The 20,098-nt window shown below is 41.7% G+C and overlaps 1 protein-coding gene across 2 annotated transcripts in view; it reads left to right on the top strand.

Moving 5' to 3' along the window:
- The window catches only part of SAR1B (secretion associated Ras related GTPase 1B), a 38,510-nt gene extending 26,781 nt beyond the window's left edge, over window positions 1-11,729 (top strand). For both annotated transcript variants that reach the window (XM_049786787.1, XM_049786788.1), the window contains exons 4-7: window positions 2,462-2,527; window positions 5,717-5,820; window positions 7,770-7,901; window positions 11,116-11,729. In XM_049786787.1, the coding sequence (XP_049642744.1) occupies window positions 2,462-2,527; window positions 5,717-5,820; window positions 7,770-7,901; window positions 11,116-11,232 (419 nt within the window). In that variant the 3' untranslated portion in view covers window positions 11,233-11,729. The remainder of the gene's footprint in view (window positions 1-2,461; window positions 2,528-5,716; window positions 5,821-7,769; window positions 7,902-11,115) is intronic.
- The last annotated feature ends 8,369 nt before the right edge of the window (window positions 11,730-20,098 follow it).

Raw genomic sequence — 20,098 nt, forward strand, 5'->3', positions numbered from 1 at the left:
CCAGACTGATGGTGGTTTGATTCCCATATGGTCATTTGAGCCTGCCAGGAACATTTTCTGAGCAAGAGCCAGGAGTAAACCCCCTCTCCCCAGCATCTCTGGGTGTGACCCTAAGAAACCAAAATAAAACAAAGAAAAAGCTTTGAGGGAGAAGAAATACCTGCCGTATGATCTATAACTCCAGTTCTAGAGATTTATGTAGGAGAAATGAAAACATGTTCACCTTGTACAATAATGTTTATATATTTTTTTTTTTTTTTGGTTTTTTTGGGTCACACCCGGCAGTGCTCAGGGGTTATTCCTGGCTCCAGGCTCAGAAATTGCTCCTGGCAGGCACGGGGGACCATATGGGACGCCGGGATTCGAACCGATGACCTCCTGCATGAAAGGCAAACGCTTTACCTCCATGCTATCTCTCCGGCCCCAATAATGTTTATATTTTATCTGTAGTAGCCAAAATCTGGAAATAGCTCACATGTCCATTCAAAAAAGAATGAATAAACAATGGAATTCTACTCAGCAAGAAAGAGGAATAAACCACAGCTAAATACCAGTACCTATTATACTGTTGATCATAGAATATTAACATACTGCTTATTGTCTTTATAGTGTATCATATATTGTATAATAGGCAAAACATATATGTGCTGATAGAATTTCCATGAATGGAAGTGGGAATTCTGAAAGTGGTATGAGTATTGACTGAAAAGTGCAAAAGGAAACTTTCTAAAGTGGTTAACTATTAAAATAATAAATATTTTAGGGCCCGGAGAGATAGCACAGCGGCGTTTGCCTTGCAAGCAGCTGATCCAGGACCAACAGTGGTTGGTTCGAATCCTGGTGTCCCATATGGTCCCCTGTGCCTGCCAGGAGCTATTTCTGAGCAGACAGCCAGGAGTAACCCCTGAGCACCGCCAGGTATGACCCAAAAAAACAAAAAACAAAAAACAAAAAAAAATATTTTAATCAAATTAGTTTGTTTGTTTGTTTGTTTTATATTTTTGACCACACCTGGTGGTGCTCAGGTATTACTTCTGGCTCTGCACTCAGAATTCGCTCCTGGCAGGCTCCGGGTCTGGGTATTGATTGGCAAAGTTCAAACAAATAAATGCCCTACCTGCTATGCTATTGTCCTGGCCTCTGGAGTTTCTTTTATAAAGTCAGGGAGTGTTTGGAGCATTATAACCAAAAGCAGTTTGCCAACCACATCTCAACTTTTGTTGTTGTTTTTACGTTTTTTATGCCATGCATAGCGATGTTCAGGAGTTACTCGTAGCTCTGTACTCGGGAATTATTCCTGGTTGTTCTTAGGGACTGTACAGGATACAGAGAATTGAAACCAGATTGGCCATGGTAAAAGGCAAATGCTTTTTTGTTTGTTTTGTTTTTGAACTACACACACACACACACACACACACACACACAACGGAGAGATGCAGAGAATTGAAACCAGGTATAAGGCAAATGCTTTTTTGTTTGTTTTGTTCTTGAGATACACACACACTACAGACAGACCATATGGGATGCCTGGATTTGAACAACTATGGTACACACACACACACCAGACACACACACACACACACACACCCAGAGGCCTGCACACACACCAGACACACACACACACACACACACACACACCAGACACACACCCACACCCAGAGGCCTGCACACACACCAGACACACACACACACACACACACACACACACACACACACACACACACTGTGCTATGCTATCTCTCTTTTCATTGCAGCTGCAGGGGTCCTCTACTTTAGCCCCTGAGGGAGTAATCATCTGAAATTACTGCCCTTTGTAAGTGATTAGAGTTAGGAGGAGAGAGTTACTTTCTAGGTATTTTCACCTTCTAGCTAGATATTGATCAATAGCTAACCAACTGATTACTGGTCTGAAATAGCCAAGAGAAGAAAACAAATTCTTCTTTTTTGGGGGGAGGAGTTTAGTTTTTGTGTCACACCTGGTGGTGCTCAGGGGTTACTTCTGGCTCTACGCTCAGAAATCGCTTCTGGCAGGCTCAGGGGACCATATGGGATGCCGGGATTCGAACCACTATCCTTCTGCATGCAAGGGAAACGTTTTACCTCCATGCTATCTCTCTGGCCCAACAAATCCTTCTTTAAACTTCACCACAGGAAACAACATTTTTGTATCATTTCAGATGAATTACTTGATATTGTATTAGATTGCAACAATCACTTAAATTTATAGCAAATAAGTGTATAGATAATGTTTTTATCAGGCAAAATAAAAATGTTAGATATTTGATAGGTAATGAGAGAATTCACCTGTGTTGTATGGTCAATATGGGATCTATACAGTGACAAAGGATTATTGACTTTTAAAGTGTTTGATCCTATTTATAATTAGGGTAAGTGAGACTAAAGATATAACTTGAATGTATTTTTATTTCATATTGTAAAAATATATTGTATTGTTATATAGCTTCAGAAGAATTAACCATTGCTGGCATGACCTTTACAACTTTTGATCTGGGTGGACATGTTCAAGGTAAGACTCTCTTACTGTTAATTACTTATATTTAAATAATGACATTGTGATCATTGTTTCAGGACATGAAATCTCATTACAATATAGAAAGGCTTAGGGCCAGTGCAGTGGTGCAGCAGTAGGGCTTTTGCCTTGCATGCAGCTAACCTAGGATGGACCTTGGTTCGCTCCCCTGGTGTCCCATATGGTCCCCAAGCCAGGAGTAACCCCTGAGTGTCACAGGGTGTGGCCCAAAAGCCAAAAAAACAACAACATATATATATATATATATATATAGGCTTAAAGTTGGGATTACTTTATTATCTTGAAATAAATGTTTCAAAGTAAAAGATTCTGTATTCTCAGTATTTCTGAATCACTTTTGATAGTTTAAGCAGAGTACAATTTAACCTATGTTCTCTATTCTACTTCACTGCTCACTTGTTATATGTTACTGCCCCATATAAAAATTTTTCAGTAGCTAAATGATTACCTACAAAATAAATGCCAAGGTCATTGATTTGGTATTCTCTACGCTCTGGTCACAGTTTACTTTTCTTCTCTATGTCTCCCACTATCTTCCGACCCCACTCTCCAACTGAACCAGGCTCTCTTGGTGGTCTCCCTTTTCTGTACTTTAGTTCCAGCAAAAGTACATCTGTATCAAAGGAGCAGACTTTCTTCACCTTGTCTTAAATGATTATACCTTCCTGAGAGGACAACCCCACAGGGGAGTTCTCCCCATTATAACCACATTGTACGTGGTGTATTTGTGCCTATGTCTACAAGTCTTCTGTTAAACTTTGTAGTACTGAGGTCAGGACAATAGTACAGTGGATAGAACACTTATCTTGTACACAGCTGACTTGGATTCAACCCTCAGCACTCATATGATCCTAGAAAGCATTGCCATGAGTGATCCTTGATTGCCAAGCTAGGAGTAAGCCTTGTGCACTGCCAGATCTGATCCAGAAGTCAAACCAACAAACAAAAGAAGCCTTTTGGGACTAAAATCCTGGTTTCTTAGTATATTCGAAAGGACTTATATAGAAATTCCTAGCAAATGAAATGACTCTCCCAAGCCATATAATAATAGTGGAAAAGATTTTAGCTAATTGTGGCTATTATTACAGTTGAAGAACTGGAGTGATAGTGCAGCGGAACTCAGATTATGTCCCCAGCATCCTAGATAGTCCCCTCAGTCCTCCAAAAGTGATTGCAGGATTCAGCCCTGAGCACTGAGTGTAGCCTCAAGCCAAACCAAAAAGTACAGTTGAGACATAATATTGATGTCTAGGGGGCCTGAGTGGTGGCACTAATGGTAAGGTGTCTGCCTTGCAAGTGCTAACCTAGGATGGACCGTGGTTCGATCCTCCAATGTTCCATATGGTTCCCCAAGCCAGGAGCGATTTCTGAGTGCATAGCCTGGAGTAAACCCATATTTTGGGATATGGCCCCAAAATAATAATAATAACAACAACAACAACAACAACAGCAACAACAGGTGCCGGAGAGATAGCATGGAGGTAAGGCATTTGCCTTGCATGCAGAAGGTCAGTGGTTCGAATCCCAGCATCCCATATGATCCCTTGAGCCTGCCAGGAGCGTTTTTCATAGAGCCAGGAGTAACCAACCCCTGAGCACTGCCGGGTGTCACCCCCCAAAAAACCAAACAAACAAAAAAATAGTAATATTGATGTCTAATGTAATAAGAATAATTGACATATATACAAATTCATTTAGGGCTAGAAATTAAAATTAGAACTTACTGGATTTGTGTGTGTGTGTGTGTGTGTGTGTGTGTGTGTGTTTTGTTTTGTTTTTGGGTCACACCTGGCAGCGCTCAGGGGTTACTCCTGGCTCTATGCTCAGAAGGGATTACTTCTGGCTCTATGCTCAGAAATAGCCCCTGGAAGGCACAGGGGACCACATGGGATGCCGGGATTCAAACCACCATCCCTCTGTATGAAAGACAAATGCCCTACCTCCATGCTATCTCTCCGGCCCAGAACTTACTGGAATTTAAGGTCTTTCTCTGTAATTCAGCAAACTCAAGTCAGGAGCTAGAGAGATAGCACAGCAGAAGGCCGTTTGCCTTGCACACAGCAGATCCAGGATGGATGGTGGTTCAAATCCCAGAATCCCATATAGTCCACCAAGCCAGCCAGGAGTGATTTCTGACCACAGAGCCAGGTGTGACTCTAAAACAAACAAACAAACAAACAAAAATCCCTCAAGTCAGAGGTCTAGAGAGATCGTATAGCAGGTAAGGAAGATGCTTGCTTTCATACAGCCAACTGGGGTTTGATCCCCAATACCACATGTGGTTCCCCCAAGCCTTTCTAGGAGCAATATCTGAGCACAGGCCAGGAGTAAGTCCTAAGCAAAGCTGCTTATATCCATAAAAACAAGTCAGAGAAAAAGAATGTCATGTAAAATTAACTTTGAGTATAGCCAGTGAGATGGCACAGCAGTAGAGCATTTGCCTTGCATACAGCCAATTTAGGATGGAACGTGGTTCGAATCCTGGCATCCCATATGGTCCCCCAAGCCTGCAAGGAGTAATTTATGAGCACAGAGCCAGGAGCAACCCCTGAGCGCTGCCCAAAGATTGGTAACACACACACACACACACACACACACACACACACACACACACACACACACACACACACACACACACACACACACACACACACACACAATCTAGAAGTATCAGAGTAAATACTTATGGGGCCAGAGAGGTAATGAACAAGAAAGGGTATCTTGTCTTGCACATGGTCAGCCTAGGTTTGATCCTTGGAAGCACATATGGGTGACCATTTAAGGCCCATGACAGCAAATAGTCTGGGCCTGCCAGAGGTGGTCTTCCTGTTTTTTTTTTTTTTTGTTGTTGTTGTTTTTGGGTTTAGGGTCACATCCGGCAGTGGCGCTCAGGGGTTACTCCTGGCTCTTCCCTCAGGAATTGCCCCCAGCAGGCTCGTGGGGGGGAGGGGCATATGGGATGCCGGGATTCCAACCATCCTCCTTCTGCATCAAGGGAAATGGTCTACCACTGTGCTATCTCTCCGGCCCCCTTCCTGTTTATTTTTTATAGCTTGTGAATGAACTTAAAAATACACAAATAGCTCTTGGCAGAAAAAAGACTCCCTACCCTTGCATCAAACCATCTGATCTGTAAATAAAACCTAACATCTTACTGTTTTTTAGCTCGAAGAGTGTGGAAAAACTACCTTCCTGCTATCAATGGTATTGTATTTCTGGTGGATTGTGCAGACAATGAAAGGCTGCTAGAATCAAAAGAAGAACTTGATGTAAGTTAAATAATTGAAACTATATGTAATTCTATCCCTCAAATAATCCTAAGAAAACAGAACAGAGGGGCCCGGAGAGATAGCACAGCGGCGTTTGCCTTGCAAGCAGCCGATCCAGGACCAAAGGTAGTTGGTTCAAATCCAGGTGTCCCACATGGTCCCCCGTGCCTGCCAGGAGCTATTTCTGAGCAGACAGCCAGGAGTAACCCCTGAGCACCGCCGGGTGTGGCCCAAAAACCAAAAAAAAAAAAAAAAAGTAAACAGAACAGAGGGCAGGGCCGGAGAGACAGCATGAAGGTAAAATATTTGCCTTGCATGCAGAAGGTTGGTGGTTCGAATCCCGGCATCCCATATGGTCCCCCTAGCCTGCCAGGAGTGATTTCTGAGCGTAGAGCCAGGAGTAACCCCTGAGCACTGCCGGGTGTGACCCCCCCCCAAAAAAAAAAAAAAAAAAAGAAAAGAAAATAGACCAGAGGGAGTTGGGAAATAGGGGACATAGTTGGCAGGAAAGTTGCATGATGAAGGATAGTGTACATTATATGACTGAAACTCAACAATGAACATTCCTGTAACCACCGTCCTTTTTTTTTTTTTGTTTTCTTTTGTTTTTCTTTTTTGTTGCTCACTTCTCTGCCTGACTTGTTTGTTTGTTTGTTTGTTTGTTTTTGGGCCACACCCGGCGGTGCTCAGGGGTTACTCCTGGCTGTCTGCTCAGAAATAGCTCCTGGCAGGCACGGGGGACCATATGGGACATGGGGACTCAAACCAACCACTTTTGGTCCTGGATTGGCTGCTTGCAAGGCAAATGCCGCTGTGCTATCTCCCCGGGCCCGTAACCACCATCCTTAAATAAATTATTTAAAAAATAATTTATGGGGCCAGAGATATAGCATGGAGGTAGGATGTTTCCCTTGCATGCAGAAAGACGGTGGTTCAAATCCCGGCATCCCATATAGTCCCCCGCGCCTGCCAGGAATGATTTCTGAGCATAGAGCCAGGAGGAACCACTGAGCACTGCCAGGTGTGATCCCCACCAAAAAAATTTTTTTAATTATTAAGACTGAAAAAAATTCACTGTGACTTATGATTGAAAAAAGAAAATGCTCCATCATATAAGGGACTAATATCGAAGATATACAAGGTACTGATAGAACTTAACAAGAAAAAAATATCTAACCCCATCAGAAATTCTATGTAAAGGGGCTCAGAGGCCGCAGTAAAGGCCAGTGTCAGATGTGGGGCCACAGGTAGAGCAGGGTAGGAGTTTGCCTGCAGAATGACCTCTAAAGCAGGCAAACATGTATTCATGTAGGAAAATCCAGGTAGATTCTGTGGTTATTAGCCAGGCCCAGGGAATTTCTACTGTGTGCCAGGCAATTCTCTGATTAACTCCATAAGGTAGTTACAACTATTATGACTGCTCAATGAGGCTTATTTATCTAAGATGTCATTACTGAGAAGGAGAACGTTAAATGAAAGAAGTCTTCCCACCTCTCAGATCTGGGTCCTAGTCACAGAACCTCACTCTCCAAGTGTATGTAAATACACACTGAGTAAGATTTATAGAAAAGAAGCACCAGGAGAATTGAGCTTTGGGTTTCATTGAGGTCATTTTTTTTTCCCTTGGTTTTTGGGGTCACACCAGCAGCTCTCAGGGGTTACTCCTGGTTTTGTGCTGAGAAGTCGCTCCTGGCAGGCTCAGGAAATGACATGGGATTTCAGGATTTGAACCGGATCCGTACTGTGTTGGCCTCGTGCAAGGCAAATGCCTTACTGATGTTCTACCGCTCCAGCTCCAACACTGAGGTCACGCATGTATAAGTTTACCAAAGAAAGTCTGCAAAACTGACATGATATGGTAGAGAATTAGGTTGATGTGCATTTGTTAGGTGTCAACATAAGACCTTCAGGTAGGTTTCTCCCATCAATAGCTTGTCTTTTGTTTTCAGTCACTAATGACAGATGAAACCATTGCCAACGTGCCTATCCTGATTCTTGGAAATAAAATCGATAGACCTGAAGCCATCAGTGAAGAGCGGTTAAGAGAGATGTTTGGTTTATATGGTCAGACAACAGGAAAAGTAAGTAAACAACAACTTTTTTTTTGGGGGGGGGCGGTCTTTGGGCCAAACCCAGTGGTGCTTCAGGATGGTCCATTCCTAGTAAGGCTCAGGGAATCATAAAGGGGTGCTAGGGATCAAATCTGGGTCTAATGCATACAAGGCAAGTACCCTACTCACTATACTCTATCCATACTTTTTGACAAGGATATTTATACAACAAATGATGTTTTTGGACTATATCTGCCAATGCTCAGGGCTTACACTTGATTTTCTGCTCAGGGGTCACTCTGGCTTGAGGGGCTATAGGGGATGCCAGGAATTAAATCTGGGTTGGTGTGTGCAAGGCAAGTATCTTGCCCAGTATGATATTTTTTTGGTCTCAAAACAAGTCTTTTGTTTGTTGTTTTTTTGTTTGTTTGTTTGTATTTTTGGACCACACCTGCAGTGCTCAGGTGTCACCCTTTGTATGTTCAGGGAGCCATATGGGATGCTGGAGGAATCGAACTTGGGTCAGTCCATGCAAGGCAAAATACCCTACACTGTACTATCACTCTGGTCCCACAAACAAATATCTTTTAAGTTTGTCCAGCTAATCTTTTCTTTCTTCTTTTTTTTTTGTTTTTGTTTTTGGGTCACACCTGGCAGCACTCAGGGGTTACTCCTGGCTCTGTGCTCAGAAATCGCCCCTGGCAGGCACAGGGGACCATATGGGATGCCGGGATTCGAACCACCGTCCTTCTGAATGAAAGGCAAATGCCTAACCTCCATGCTATCTCTCCGGCCCCCTTTTCTTTCTTCTTTTTTTTTTTTTTTTTTTTTTTTGGTTTTTGGGCCGCACCCGGCAGTGCTCAGGGGTTACTCCTGGCTGTCTGCTCAGAAATAGCTCCTGGCAGGCACAGGGGACCATATGGGACACCGGGATTCGAACCAACCACCTTTGGTCCTGGATCGGCTGCTTGCAAGGAAAACGCCGCTGTGCTATCTCTCCGGGCCCCTTTTCTTTCTTCTTAAAGAAAAACTTTCAGGGCTGGAGAGATAGCATGGAGGTAAGGCGTTTGCCTTTCATGCAAAATGTCGGTGGTTCAAATCCCGGCATCCCAATATGGTCCCCTGAGCCTGCCAGGAGTGATTTCTGAGCATAGAGCCAGGAGTAACCCCTAAGCACTGCCGGGCATGACCCAAAAACTGAAAAACAAAAACAAACAAAAAAAAACTTCCACTTTTTTGGTTTGGGCCACACCTAGCTGCTCAGGGCATATTCCTGCCTCTGCATTCAGGAATCACTCCTGGCTGGCTCAAGGAACTATATTGGATGCCAGGGATTGAATCAGCATCATCCATATGCAAACAAAATGCCCTACCTACCTACTCTACTATCCAGCTCCAAAAAAAATTATACTTTGGAGTCTGTTTGTTTTGGTTTTGGAACACATATTGGTTCTGTGCTAAGGGACCATAGAGGGGACTAGGGAATGAACCCAGGTCAACTGTATGTAAATCAATCACTGTACTATTACTCTGGCCTTTAGGGTTTTGTTTTAATATTCTTTTTTTTTTTTTTTTCCTGCCAGAAAGATAGGTCTTTAGTTCAGTATTTAAGCATTCATTTTACCAGAAAGTGAGCTTGGAGCAGTAGCACAGTGGGTAGAGTGCTTCTTATGCAGCTGACCCAGGTTTAATTCCCAGCATTCCATTTGGTCCCTGGAGCCTGTCAGGAGTAACTCTTGAGTATTGTAAGATGTGGCTCCCCCAGGGCCGAAGAGATAGCATGGAAGTAAGGTGTTTGCTTTTCATGCAGAAAGTCAGTGGTTTGAATCCCCTGAGCCTGCCAGGAACAATTTCTGAGCATAGAGCTAGGAGTAACCCAGAGCGCTGCCAGGTGTGACCCAAAAACCAAAAACCAAAAAAATAATAAATGTGGCTCCCCCACCAAAAATTTACCAGAGATAAAGTCTGATGTAAATTTGGGCACAGGATATTTTATAGTTATATAAACATGTAGTTTATAAGTAAACTTTTTGGTTTTGTTTTGGGGTCATCCTTTTTGAGTTGGGGAACCATGCAGGGATAAAATTTAGACCTTGCATGCAAAGCCTATACTTTAGCCTTTTGAATTATTTCCCTGGCCTTTAAATTGTTTTTTTTTTCTTCTTTTTTTCTTTTTTAACTATAACGTGTTTGGGGAATGTAGCTTAATATTAAAAAATTCCATGTAAAGAATGAAAGAGCCTAAGTGTGGGGACCAGGTAGATAGTTCAAAAGACTGGAGCACATGTAGCATGCATGAAGCCCCAAGTTTGATCCCTAACATTATGTGTTCCTCCTAAACCCTTGTTGGCCCCCAGTACTTCGGATCCAAGCTGCTCTGCATCATTGATCAAACAATGAATCCACATAAGGGAGGCACCCTGAGACTCCTAGAGCAGTGGTTGGCAAGCTTTTTTTTCAACTGAGCCAAATCTCGACAAAACCACGATTGAAATTTATTTTGAGAGCCACACAGGGCGCGCACTGACAGAGGCTAGGAGCAGAGTCCTGACTCCTGGAGCAGCCGCCCCGCACACAGAAGAGCCAAATTAAAAGTGTCAAGAGCCACTTGTGGCTCACAAGCCGCATTGCCAACCACTGCCCTAGAGCACTGTTTGGGAAGGGAGGGGGAAAAAAGGAACCATGGTTTACCCACACACTTTTCTTATGTTAGCTATATTAGATAAGGTAGGCTTTGTTTTGTTTTGCTTTGTTATTTGGTAGGGGGAGGGACGGGAGTTGCCATGAATTTAACCCCAGATCTCACACACGCAAGACGGGCTTTTACTGTTGAATTGCATCTCTGGCCCCTATGCACACACATCATTAGGGAACAATCCCAGGGCTTCACTTCTGTCTTCTTTTCAGTAAGAATTTTAGGAATTCCCTTGTTAGATTATAAACCTACTCAGAAAAAGGTTCTAATAGGGATGCCAGTTTGGGTAACTTGAGATTTTTCTAAAATGAAGCTTGTATTTATGTGTGCTTTTACAAGCTTATCTCTTTACTCTCAGTCAACATCTTGTCTAAAGAAGAATCATAAAGGAGACATTGTGTATGATTAGGGGACTGGGGTGACAGAAAGTCTTGGCTTTACTACAGCTACTCTTTGTTCTGGGCTGTCTGAACTGCAATTTTACCTGGCGGGTGGAGCCCTCATTTCATGGAGGAGCCATCCAATGTGATATCTGTCTTTTTCTTCTAGGGCAATGTGTCTTTGAAAGAACTGAATGCCCGGCCCTTAGAAGTTTTCATGTGCAGTGTGCTCAAAAGGCAAGGTTATGGAGAAGGCTTCCGCTGGATGGCTCAGTACATTGATTAACTGCAACCCACATCAATTCCAGGTCTCGCCATTCAGGCCTACTCAGAGATTTGATCATTCAACATGCATAACTTGAATTCAATAGACTTTTGTTGGTTAGAAAACAGATGTTTTTTAGATTATTAATATATCAACTTAATTTGAGTGAGAATTGAAAACTGATTCCAAGAAGTTTGACTATGACAATGTTAGCTTTCTAATTCCATAAAAAAATAATTAGTTTTTATAGTTTATAATCTGACATTACCCACAGCACCATTTATAAAGAGTAATTTTCATCAGTACACTTGAAGCACTTTTTAACATGAAACTACAAATATAAACCATATTTAAAATCTCATGTTAAATTTTTATATACTTTTTTGGAACTTGTTTTTAAATTTTAGATTATATGTCCACTTAACTGTATAGTTCATAATCAGTTTATTGATCATTGCATGATGCCTTACAGTTGTCAATAACATTTTTTCATATATAAAATAAGTAAGACAAACTACTATTTGGCATTCTTATTGGACAAATGTTTTATTTTAAATGTTTTTTATCCAGCTAGTATGTCTGAAATTTGGCATGATCACTATGTATTTGAGGGGTTGTTGGGAAAGGAGATTACTTTAGAATAACGTTTAAATCCTTCAAGGCTTTCAGTTTACCAAGGCAGTTATGTTTGGTTATAACTTATCACCCATTTCTCCCTGAACCATGTATTTTCATCAGTTGCCACTCTCACGACCAGAACTGACAGTATCCCTGACGGGATCACTTCTGCCGGTACAACACAAGGCTGACTGGCTTTTGTTGGTTGATACTTGAGCGTTCTTGAAGCTGTTGAACTCTGAAGTGTTCAGTCCTTGGTTTAGTAATGTCTGCCTCTTCACCAAAGGCATCAGTCTCACCACAATTATTGGTTCTCACAGGCAAGCAATAGACTGAAGTCTGTGCTGTCATTGTGGAGGTCTGCTTTTCTGAGGAAATTGAAACGTGCTCTGTTTATCAACCCCTAGAAGTGTGGGGATTCTCCTTCTATTCTAGTTCTATCTTTGGCATATTTTATTTCTTTTTTTTGTTTGTTTGTTTGTTTTTGGGCCACACCCGGCGGTGCTCAGGGGTTACTCTGGCTGTCTGCTCAGAAATAGCTCCTGGCAGGCACAGGGGACCATATGGGACACCGGGATTTGAACCAACCACCTTTGGTCCTGGATCGGCTCTTGCAAGGCAAACGCCGCTGTGCTATCTCTCCGGGCCCATATTTTATTTCTTGATGCAAAAAAAAAAAAAGATGAATGCTTTTTTTTTTTTTTTTTTTTCTCAGTTGCTATTAGCTAGCTCTTGCAATCCTACTTAGAGGCTTTTATCTTATAATGCTGGCCCTCTGGTAGTGTCTGTAAGCCTTGTTGGTAGATTTAACTGACAAAATTTTTGTTAGCTTTTTAAAGCATTTTAATTTCCAGGAAAATTTATTTCTCATCCCCTCACTCTCCTTCCAAGACTCAAAATTAGCAAAATAAAATGTAAGTGCCATATATTTTTTTAAAAAATTCTCCATGTAAGATTTCTCTCTAGGTTATAATCAAGCTTGTATTGTCTACTTTACCCAATTTTGTCAAGAATAAACCGTCTCAATTCCATCAGTTATTTTAATATCAAACTTTTTCTAGCTATAACCAGAATCATTTCAGTCCTTTCTATCATAATTACTATAACATACGAGGCACTAGAAGGAATTGTCATTTAGTTAAGCTAACCAGGTCATTTCTGATGATACTTGGTTTTAGAGATTCAGTTATTTCACTTTCAGATTTCTTCTTAAGGAAAATAAGAGCCTTTTCCACTTAAAAATATCTGTAGCACCATGAAAAAGTAGGAAATGACATTGCAGCCCATTCATTGGTTTACTCCATCAGATAGGTTTGAACTGCTTGCTCACTTTAAACATCCTGACTAAAAAGAATTAATCTTATTATAAAAAATTGCCTCCCACTGATAGTATCTGATAGTACCTGAGAAACATGCCTTTTTCCTCAAGTGTTTCCCAAGTATCTATTGTGAGGCTAGATAGTTAACAAGCTAATTATTTCTGTAAATAATGTGGCATAAAGGGAAAAATTAAATTAAAAGTTTCTTTAAAGATGAAAAGTTCTCTTTGGGGTTTGCCATTGATAGTACAGTAAATAAGGTTTTGCAAACAAAATAGTAATATGAGGTTTCAGCTCACTTTTTACATTTTTGTTTTGTTTTGTTTTGTTTTTGGGCAACACCTGGCAGTGCTGAGGGGTTACTCCTGGCTCAGAAATCACTCCTGGTGGGCTCAGGGGACTACATGGGATCGAACCCAGGTTGGTGCAAGGCAAATGCCCTACCCAGTGGACCATCGCTTTAGCCCCTCACTTTTATATCTTTTTTTTGTTTGTTTTTGGGCCACACCCGGCGGTGCTCAGGGGTTACTCCTGGCTGTCTGCTCAGAAATAGCTCCTGGCAGGCACGGGGAACCATATGAGACACCTGGATTCGAACCAACCACCTTTGGTCCTGGATCAGCTGCTTGCAAGGCTAACGCCACTGTGCTATCTCTCCAGGCCCAAAATATATCCAAATTCTTTTTTTTTTTTTTTTTTTTTGGTTTTTTTTTGGTTTTTGGGTCACACCCGGCAGTGCTCAGGGGTTACTCCTGGCTCTATGCTCAGAAACTGCTCCTGGTAGGCTCAGGGGACCACATGGAATGCCGGGATTAGAACCACTGACCTTCTGCATGAAAAGCAAATGCCTTACCTCCATGCTATCTCTCCAGCCCTCACTTTTATATCTTTAAAGAAATTCTTAATCTCGGGGCCAGAGCAATGGCACAGTGGTAGGTTGTTTGCCTTGCATGCAGCTCACCCAGAACGAACAATGGTTTGAATCCCTAATGTCCCATATGGTTCCCCAAGCTAGGAGCGATTTTTTTTTTTTTTTTTTGCTTTTTTGGGCCACATCCGGTGACGCTCAGGGTTTATTCTGGCTATGCACTCAGAAGTCGCTCCTGGCTTGAGGGATCGAACAGCAGTTCATCCTAGGTTAGTGTATGCAAGGCAAAAAATGCCCTACTTAAAAAAAAAAAAAATGCCCTACTGCTTCTACCACTGCTCCGGTCCCCAGGAGCGATTTCTGAGCGCATAGCCAGGAGTACCCCTGGGTGTCACATGTGTGGCCCAAAAACCAAAACCAAAAAAGAAAAGAAAAAGAATTCTTAATCTCACATCAATTTCAATGACTTGTTAATTATAATTAGGTAACTGGTTTACCTGATAGGTTCAGTTTATTTTTATCTTACTGAAATTTTAGAATGAAGATACAGCATTTAAAAAATGTAGCACAGATATTTTCCAAAGCCTATGCAAAAATATTCTTTCTCATTGGCTTAGTTATTCTCGTATCTTTGAGTGCCAAAGATGTATGAATTTAGATATTGCCTGCATAGATATAAATTTTACATTTTGTGTGCCTATGTGTATATATATATAAATTTACTGTGCTTGTGGGGTCTGGGGTAATAGTACAGTATAGGGAGTTTGCCTTGCATGAAGACAACTCAAGCTCAATCCCTAGCACTCCATATGGACCTCTGAGCCCAAGAGTGATCCCTATGCACTGTCTGTTGATATGGCCCAAAGACAAAAAATATAAATAAATAATTTGCTGTGCTTATCTTTATAACATATAAGCAGAACATTGTTTCTAGGTACCAGCTGACTTACACTTCTGTAGTGCATTTGAGCTTGTACACTACATGTAAATCATTAAAAAAGGGCAGTAGTTATGTTAATAGTTTCCTGCTTCTGCAAAACAATCCATTGAGCCTAAAAACGTAGCATTTTCACCATCAAAAACAGTTTTACTTTTTTAAAAAATATTTTTATTTAAGCACTGTGATTACAAACATGCTTGTAGTTGGGTTTCAGTTATAAAAAAAAAAAGTATTTACTTCTTTTTCTCGTGATTGTGTTTTTGGGCCACACCCAGCAACACTGAGGGGTTACTCCTGGCTCTGTGCTCAGAAATCGCCCCATTGAAGCTAGGGAGACCATATGGGATGCTGAGATTCAAACCCCATCTGTCCTGAGTCGGCTGCATGCAAGACAAATGCCGTTCCACTGTGCTTTCTCTCCGGCCCCAGTTTATTTACTTCTAACAACAGAGTTTTCGAATTTCAAAAGTAAGGTTTATATTTTTGAAAATGTTGGTATTTAGTATGCAACTTAAGGTTGTAGTTTAATCTTTTGTCTTAATGACTTACATGATTTAAGTTTGCAGCTATTTATTGCCAAATAAGTCTTTTTTGTTTTGTTTTTGGGGCCACACCCAAAGGTGCTCAGGGGTTACTCCTGGCTCTGCACTCAGAAATTGCTCCTGGCAGGATCAGGAGATGGGATGCTGGGAATTGAATCTGTGTTCATCCCGGCTGCATGCAAGGCAAATGCCCTACCTCTGTGCTATCAAAGCAGCCCCTGCCAAATAAATCTTGACAAGAATTCATTGAAAAGAGCTAAAGGAAAGGCTCCCAAACTATCCTGTGTTCATTTTCAGCACATATACTACATTATTGAAGTTTCAAAAACTTGTATGCATGAAAAAATAACATTTCCATACTAGGGAATGAAGGTTTCTATGAAGCTTCTTGCTATGAGAGTTAAGAAAACAATTCTAAGGACTAACTCAAAGTTACTGGCTGATGTTCCTCGTCATTTCCAATACTTTTCTCCCTTGCAAGTTCATATTTTTAATGAGAAGAACAAGCTCTTGCAATATGAACTGTGCCTCTGTAAGATGATTGGACTTTATTTAAACCAATTTTAACCATTCCTGAACCCTGTAACTAGCCTCCACCCCAGACTTGAGTGTGTTGCATGTCTCCAGAATACTGAAGATACAGTTCTGAATCACTACTTTTGTCATTATTTAGAACATTAAGTAACAAGTTTATTTAATACCACTAACTGATCATTTGGGGTTTTGACACACTTTTAATAACAATTTAAAGTAAGTAAAGTCATCTAAAGTGAACTTTGTTTTCAGAAACGTTCCCCCATCCTTATAGCTCTGAGGGCAAAAATGGAGAAGGCTTTTATGTGGACAAAATTATTCTTGGCAAAGCTACATGGGAGTGAATGAATCCTTCTTTAGCATGCACTTTAAGTGGGAGGATTAGATTTCTTTGTAGTTTAAACATTTGGGGGTAAAAAAAATTCTAAAATTTCTTTAGAAATCTCTTTTGAGAGGGTTGGGCCACACCCAGCACTGGTCAGGGGTTACTCCTGGCTCTGCGTTCAGGAATCATTCAATGCTAAAATCGAACCTGGGTCAATTGCATGCAAGGCAAACACCCTACCCACTGTGCTATTACTCTGGTCCCCAAATTTTTAAAAAAATTTTTGGGAGGAGCCCCACACCCAGCAGAGCTCAAGGGTTACACTCCTGGTTCTGTGCTTAGAAATAGCTTCTGGCAGGCTCTGGTGACCATATGGCATATGGATGATCAAACCTGGGTCCATCCTGGTTCGGCTGCATGCAAGGCAAATACCCTACTACTGTGTATGGCTCTGGCTCCCAGAAATCTTTTCATTATCCAATGTAAGGTTCCATTCACATTGCAATAGCCAACTTCGGGGCCGGAGAGATAGCATGGAGGTAAGGCATTTGCCTTTCATGCAGGAGGTCATCGGTTCGAATCCCGGCGTCCCATATGGTCCCCCGTGCCTGCCAGGAGCAATTTCTGAGCCTGGAACCAGGAATAACTCCTGAGCACTGCCAGGTGTGACCCAAAAACCACACACACACACACACACACACACACACACACACACACACACACACACACACACACACAAAAGAAATAGCCAACTTCATACAGGTGTCTGTATCACCCGTTGCTGCTCCAAACATGAATTCAGAATCTGTTAAGGCCAGAACACACAGGGTGAGTGAAGTCAAGTTAGTTTCAAAGTGATCAGTGCTTCTCATGGTGAGACCTTAAATGTTTGACTTAATGCAGAGGTGTTGAAGTGGTAAGTTGGTGATAAGTTATCCATATAGCCTTATTTGCACTTTTGTACATCATTGCTTGCACTAGCATCTTAGGTGTGAACTTTAACAATTGTTTTACAGTATACACAGATTGTTAAGCATAATTTATGAAGACATTTGTTTACCTTTATGTGTTTTACAAAGAACAGCTATAATAGATGGTTCTTGAATTGTGTTTGTATGTTAGTTTTGATTATTTTCTATTTTCACCCTCTATGAATTTAAGTGTCAGGAATAGAAAAATAAAATGCTAACTTTGTCTTTGAAAAACCAATGTCTCATTTCAATTTCATCATTTACTCTTAGTTTTCATTTGCTCAGAAAAAATTTTTGGTAGTTCTGTTCGTGAGTCAAACTCAGGATATCCAGGGGGTTACTCCTGACTCTGCACTAAGGAATTATTCCTGGTGTTGCTCAGGGGACCATATGGGATTCTGGAGATTAAAGCCAGGTGGAGTGTCTGGGTTAAACCCAAGGTAAGTGTCCTATCCACTGTACTATCTTCCATCTTCACTAGAAATTTGTTAGCTTTTGAAGACAAAACAGAACTTTCAGTACCAAGTTGGCCTTGTAAGACTAAAAACACTTTTTTTTTTTTTTTTTTTTTTTGGTTTTTGGGCCACACCCGGCGGTGCTCAGGGGTTACTCCTGGCTGTCTGCTCAGAAATAACTCCTGGCAGGCACAGGGGACCATGTGGGACACCAGGATTCGAACCAACCACCTTTGGTCCTGGATCGGCTGCTTGCAAGGCAAACTCCGCTGTGCTATCTCTCCAGGCCCATACTTTCTAAGTATATCGGTTAAATGTAAAAAGTAAGGGCCGGAGAGATAGCATGGAGGTAGGGCATTTCCCTTGCTTTCAGAAGGATGGTGGTTTGAATCCCAACATCTCATATGGGCTCCCAAGCCTGCCAGGAGTGATTTTTTTTTTTTTTTGGTTTTTGGGTTATACCCGGCAGCGCCCAGGGGTTACTCCTGGCTCTATGCTCAGAAATCGCTCCTGGCAGGCTCGGGGACCATATGGGATGCCAGGATTTGAGCCACCATCGTTCTGCTTCTAAGGCAAATGCCTTACCGCTGTGCTATCTCTCCAGCCCCATATTTTGGGCTACACGTGGCTTCTTTTGTTTGTTTGTTTGTTTGTTTTGTTTTGTTTTGTTTTTTGGGTCACACCTGGCAGCGCTCAGGGGTTACTCCTGGCTCTACGCTCAGAAAGCCAGGAGTGATTTTTGAGCATAGAGCCAGGAATAACCCCTGAGTGCTGCCGGGTATAACCCCACCACGACCCCCCCCCCAAATACAAAGGCAAGACAACCAATTGCTTTATCTACATCCAAGTGTCTAGTTTTGAGTATGTACCAGAGTCTATTACAATTGAATCAACTAAGTCTATGCTGAAATTAACAAGGATAGCACCATGGTGGGACATTTGCCTTGCATGCAGTCAACCCCATACAAACCCAGGTTTGATCACCAGCATCCCATGTAGTCTGCCAGGAGTAACTCCTGAGCACCACCAGGTATGGCCCAAAACAAAACAAACAAACTAGGAAATAGGTGCCAGAGAGAACATCACAGTTGATCCAGTTAGATCCTGGCAGCATGTATGATTCTTCTAGCTCTGTTAAGAGTGATCTCTAGGGCAGGAGAAATAGCATGGAGGTAGGGCATCAGCCTTGCATGCAGAAGGATGGTGGTTTGAATCCCGGCATCCCATATGGTCCCCTGAGCACTGCCAGGTGTAACCCAAAAAACAACAACAACATACAGTCATTTCCAAGGGGCCAGAGCAATAGCACAATGGTGGGGCATTTACCTTGCACTCAGCAGATCTAGGACAGACCTTGGTTGGATCCCTCCACGTCCTATATGGTCCCTCGAGCCAGGAGCAATCCAGGAGCAATTTCTTTTTCTTTTTATTTCTTTTTTATTTTTCTAAATATTTTTATTTAAACATCTGGATTACAAACATGATTGTAGTTGAGTTTCAGTCATATTAAGAGCACCCACCTTCACCAGTACAACATTCCCATCACCATTGCCCTAAATCTCCCTCCTACCCACCCACCCTCACCTGTATTTGAGACAGGCTTTCTACTTTCCTCATTCATTCACATTGTTATGATAGATGTCAGTGCATTTATTTCTCTAACTGCACTCACCACTCTTTGTGATGAGCTTCAGATCGTGAGCTGGTCCTTCCAGCCCTCTTCTCTGTTGTTTCTGAGAAGTATTACAAAAATATTGTTTATTTTTCTTAAAACCCATAGATGAGTGATACTATTCTGTGTCTTATCTCTCTCCAGACTTATTTCACTTAGCATAATAGAATCCATGTACATCCATATATAGGAAAATTTCATGACTTCATCTCTCCTGACAGCTGCATAATATTCCATTGTGTATATGTACCACAGTTTCTTTAGCCTGTTGAAGGGCATCTTGGTTGTTTCCAGAGTCTGGCTATTGTAAGTAGCGCTGCAATGAATATAGGTGTGAGGAAGGGATTTTTGAATTGTATTTTTGTGTTCCTAGGGTATATCCCTATTTGTGCTATAGCTGGATCATATGGGAGCTCAATTTCCAGTTTTTTGAGGAATCTCCATATTGTTTTCTACAAAGGCTGGATTAGACAGCATTCCCACCAGCAGTGAATGAGAGTTTCTTTCTCACCACATCCCCACCAGCACTGATTGTCCTTGTTCTTTGTGATGTGTGCCAGTCTCTGTGGTGAGATGGCATCTCATTGTAGTTTTGATTTGCATCTCCCTGATGATTAGTGATGTGGAGCATTTTTTCATGTGT

The sequence above is a fragment of the Suncus etruscus genome, chromosome 14 (assembly GCF_024139225.1).
Source record: "Suncus etruscus isolate mSunEtr1 chromosome 14, mSunEtr1.pri.cur, whole genome shotgun sequence".
Lineage (NCBI taxonomy): Eukaryota > Metazoa > Chordata > Mammalia > Eulipotyphla > Soricidae > Suncus > Suncus etruscus.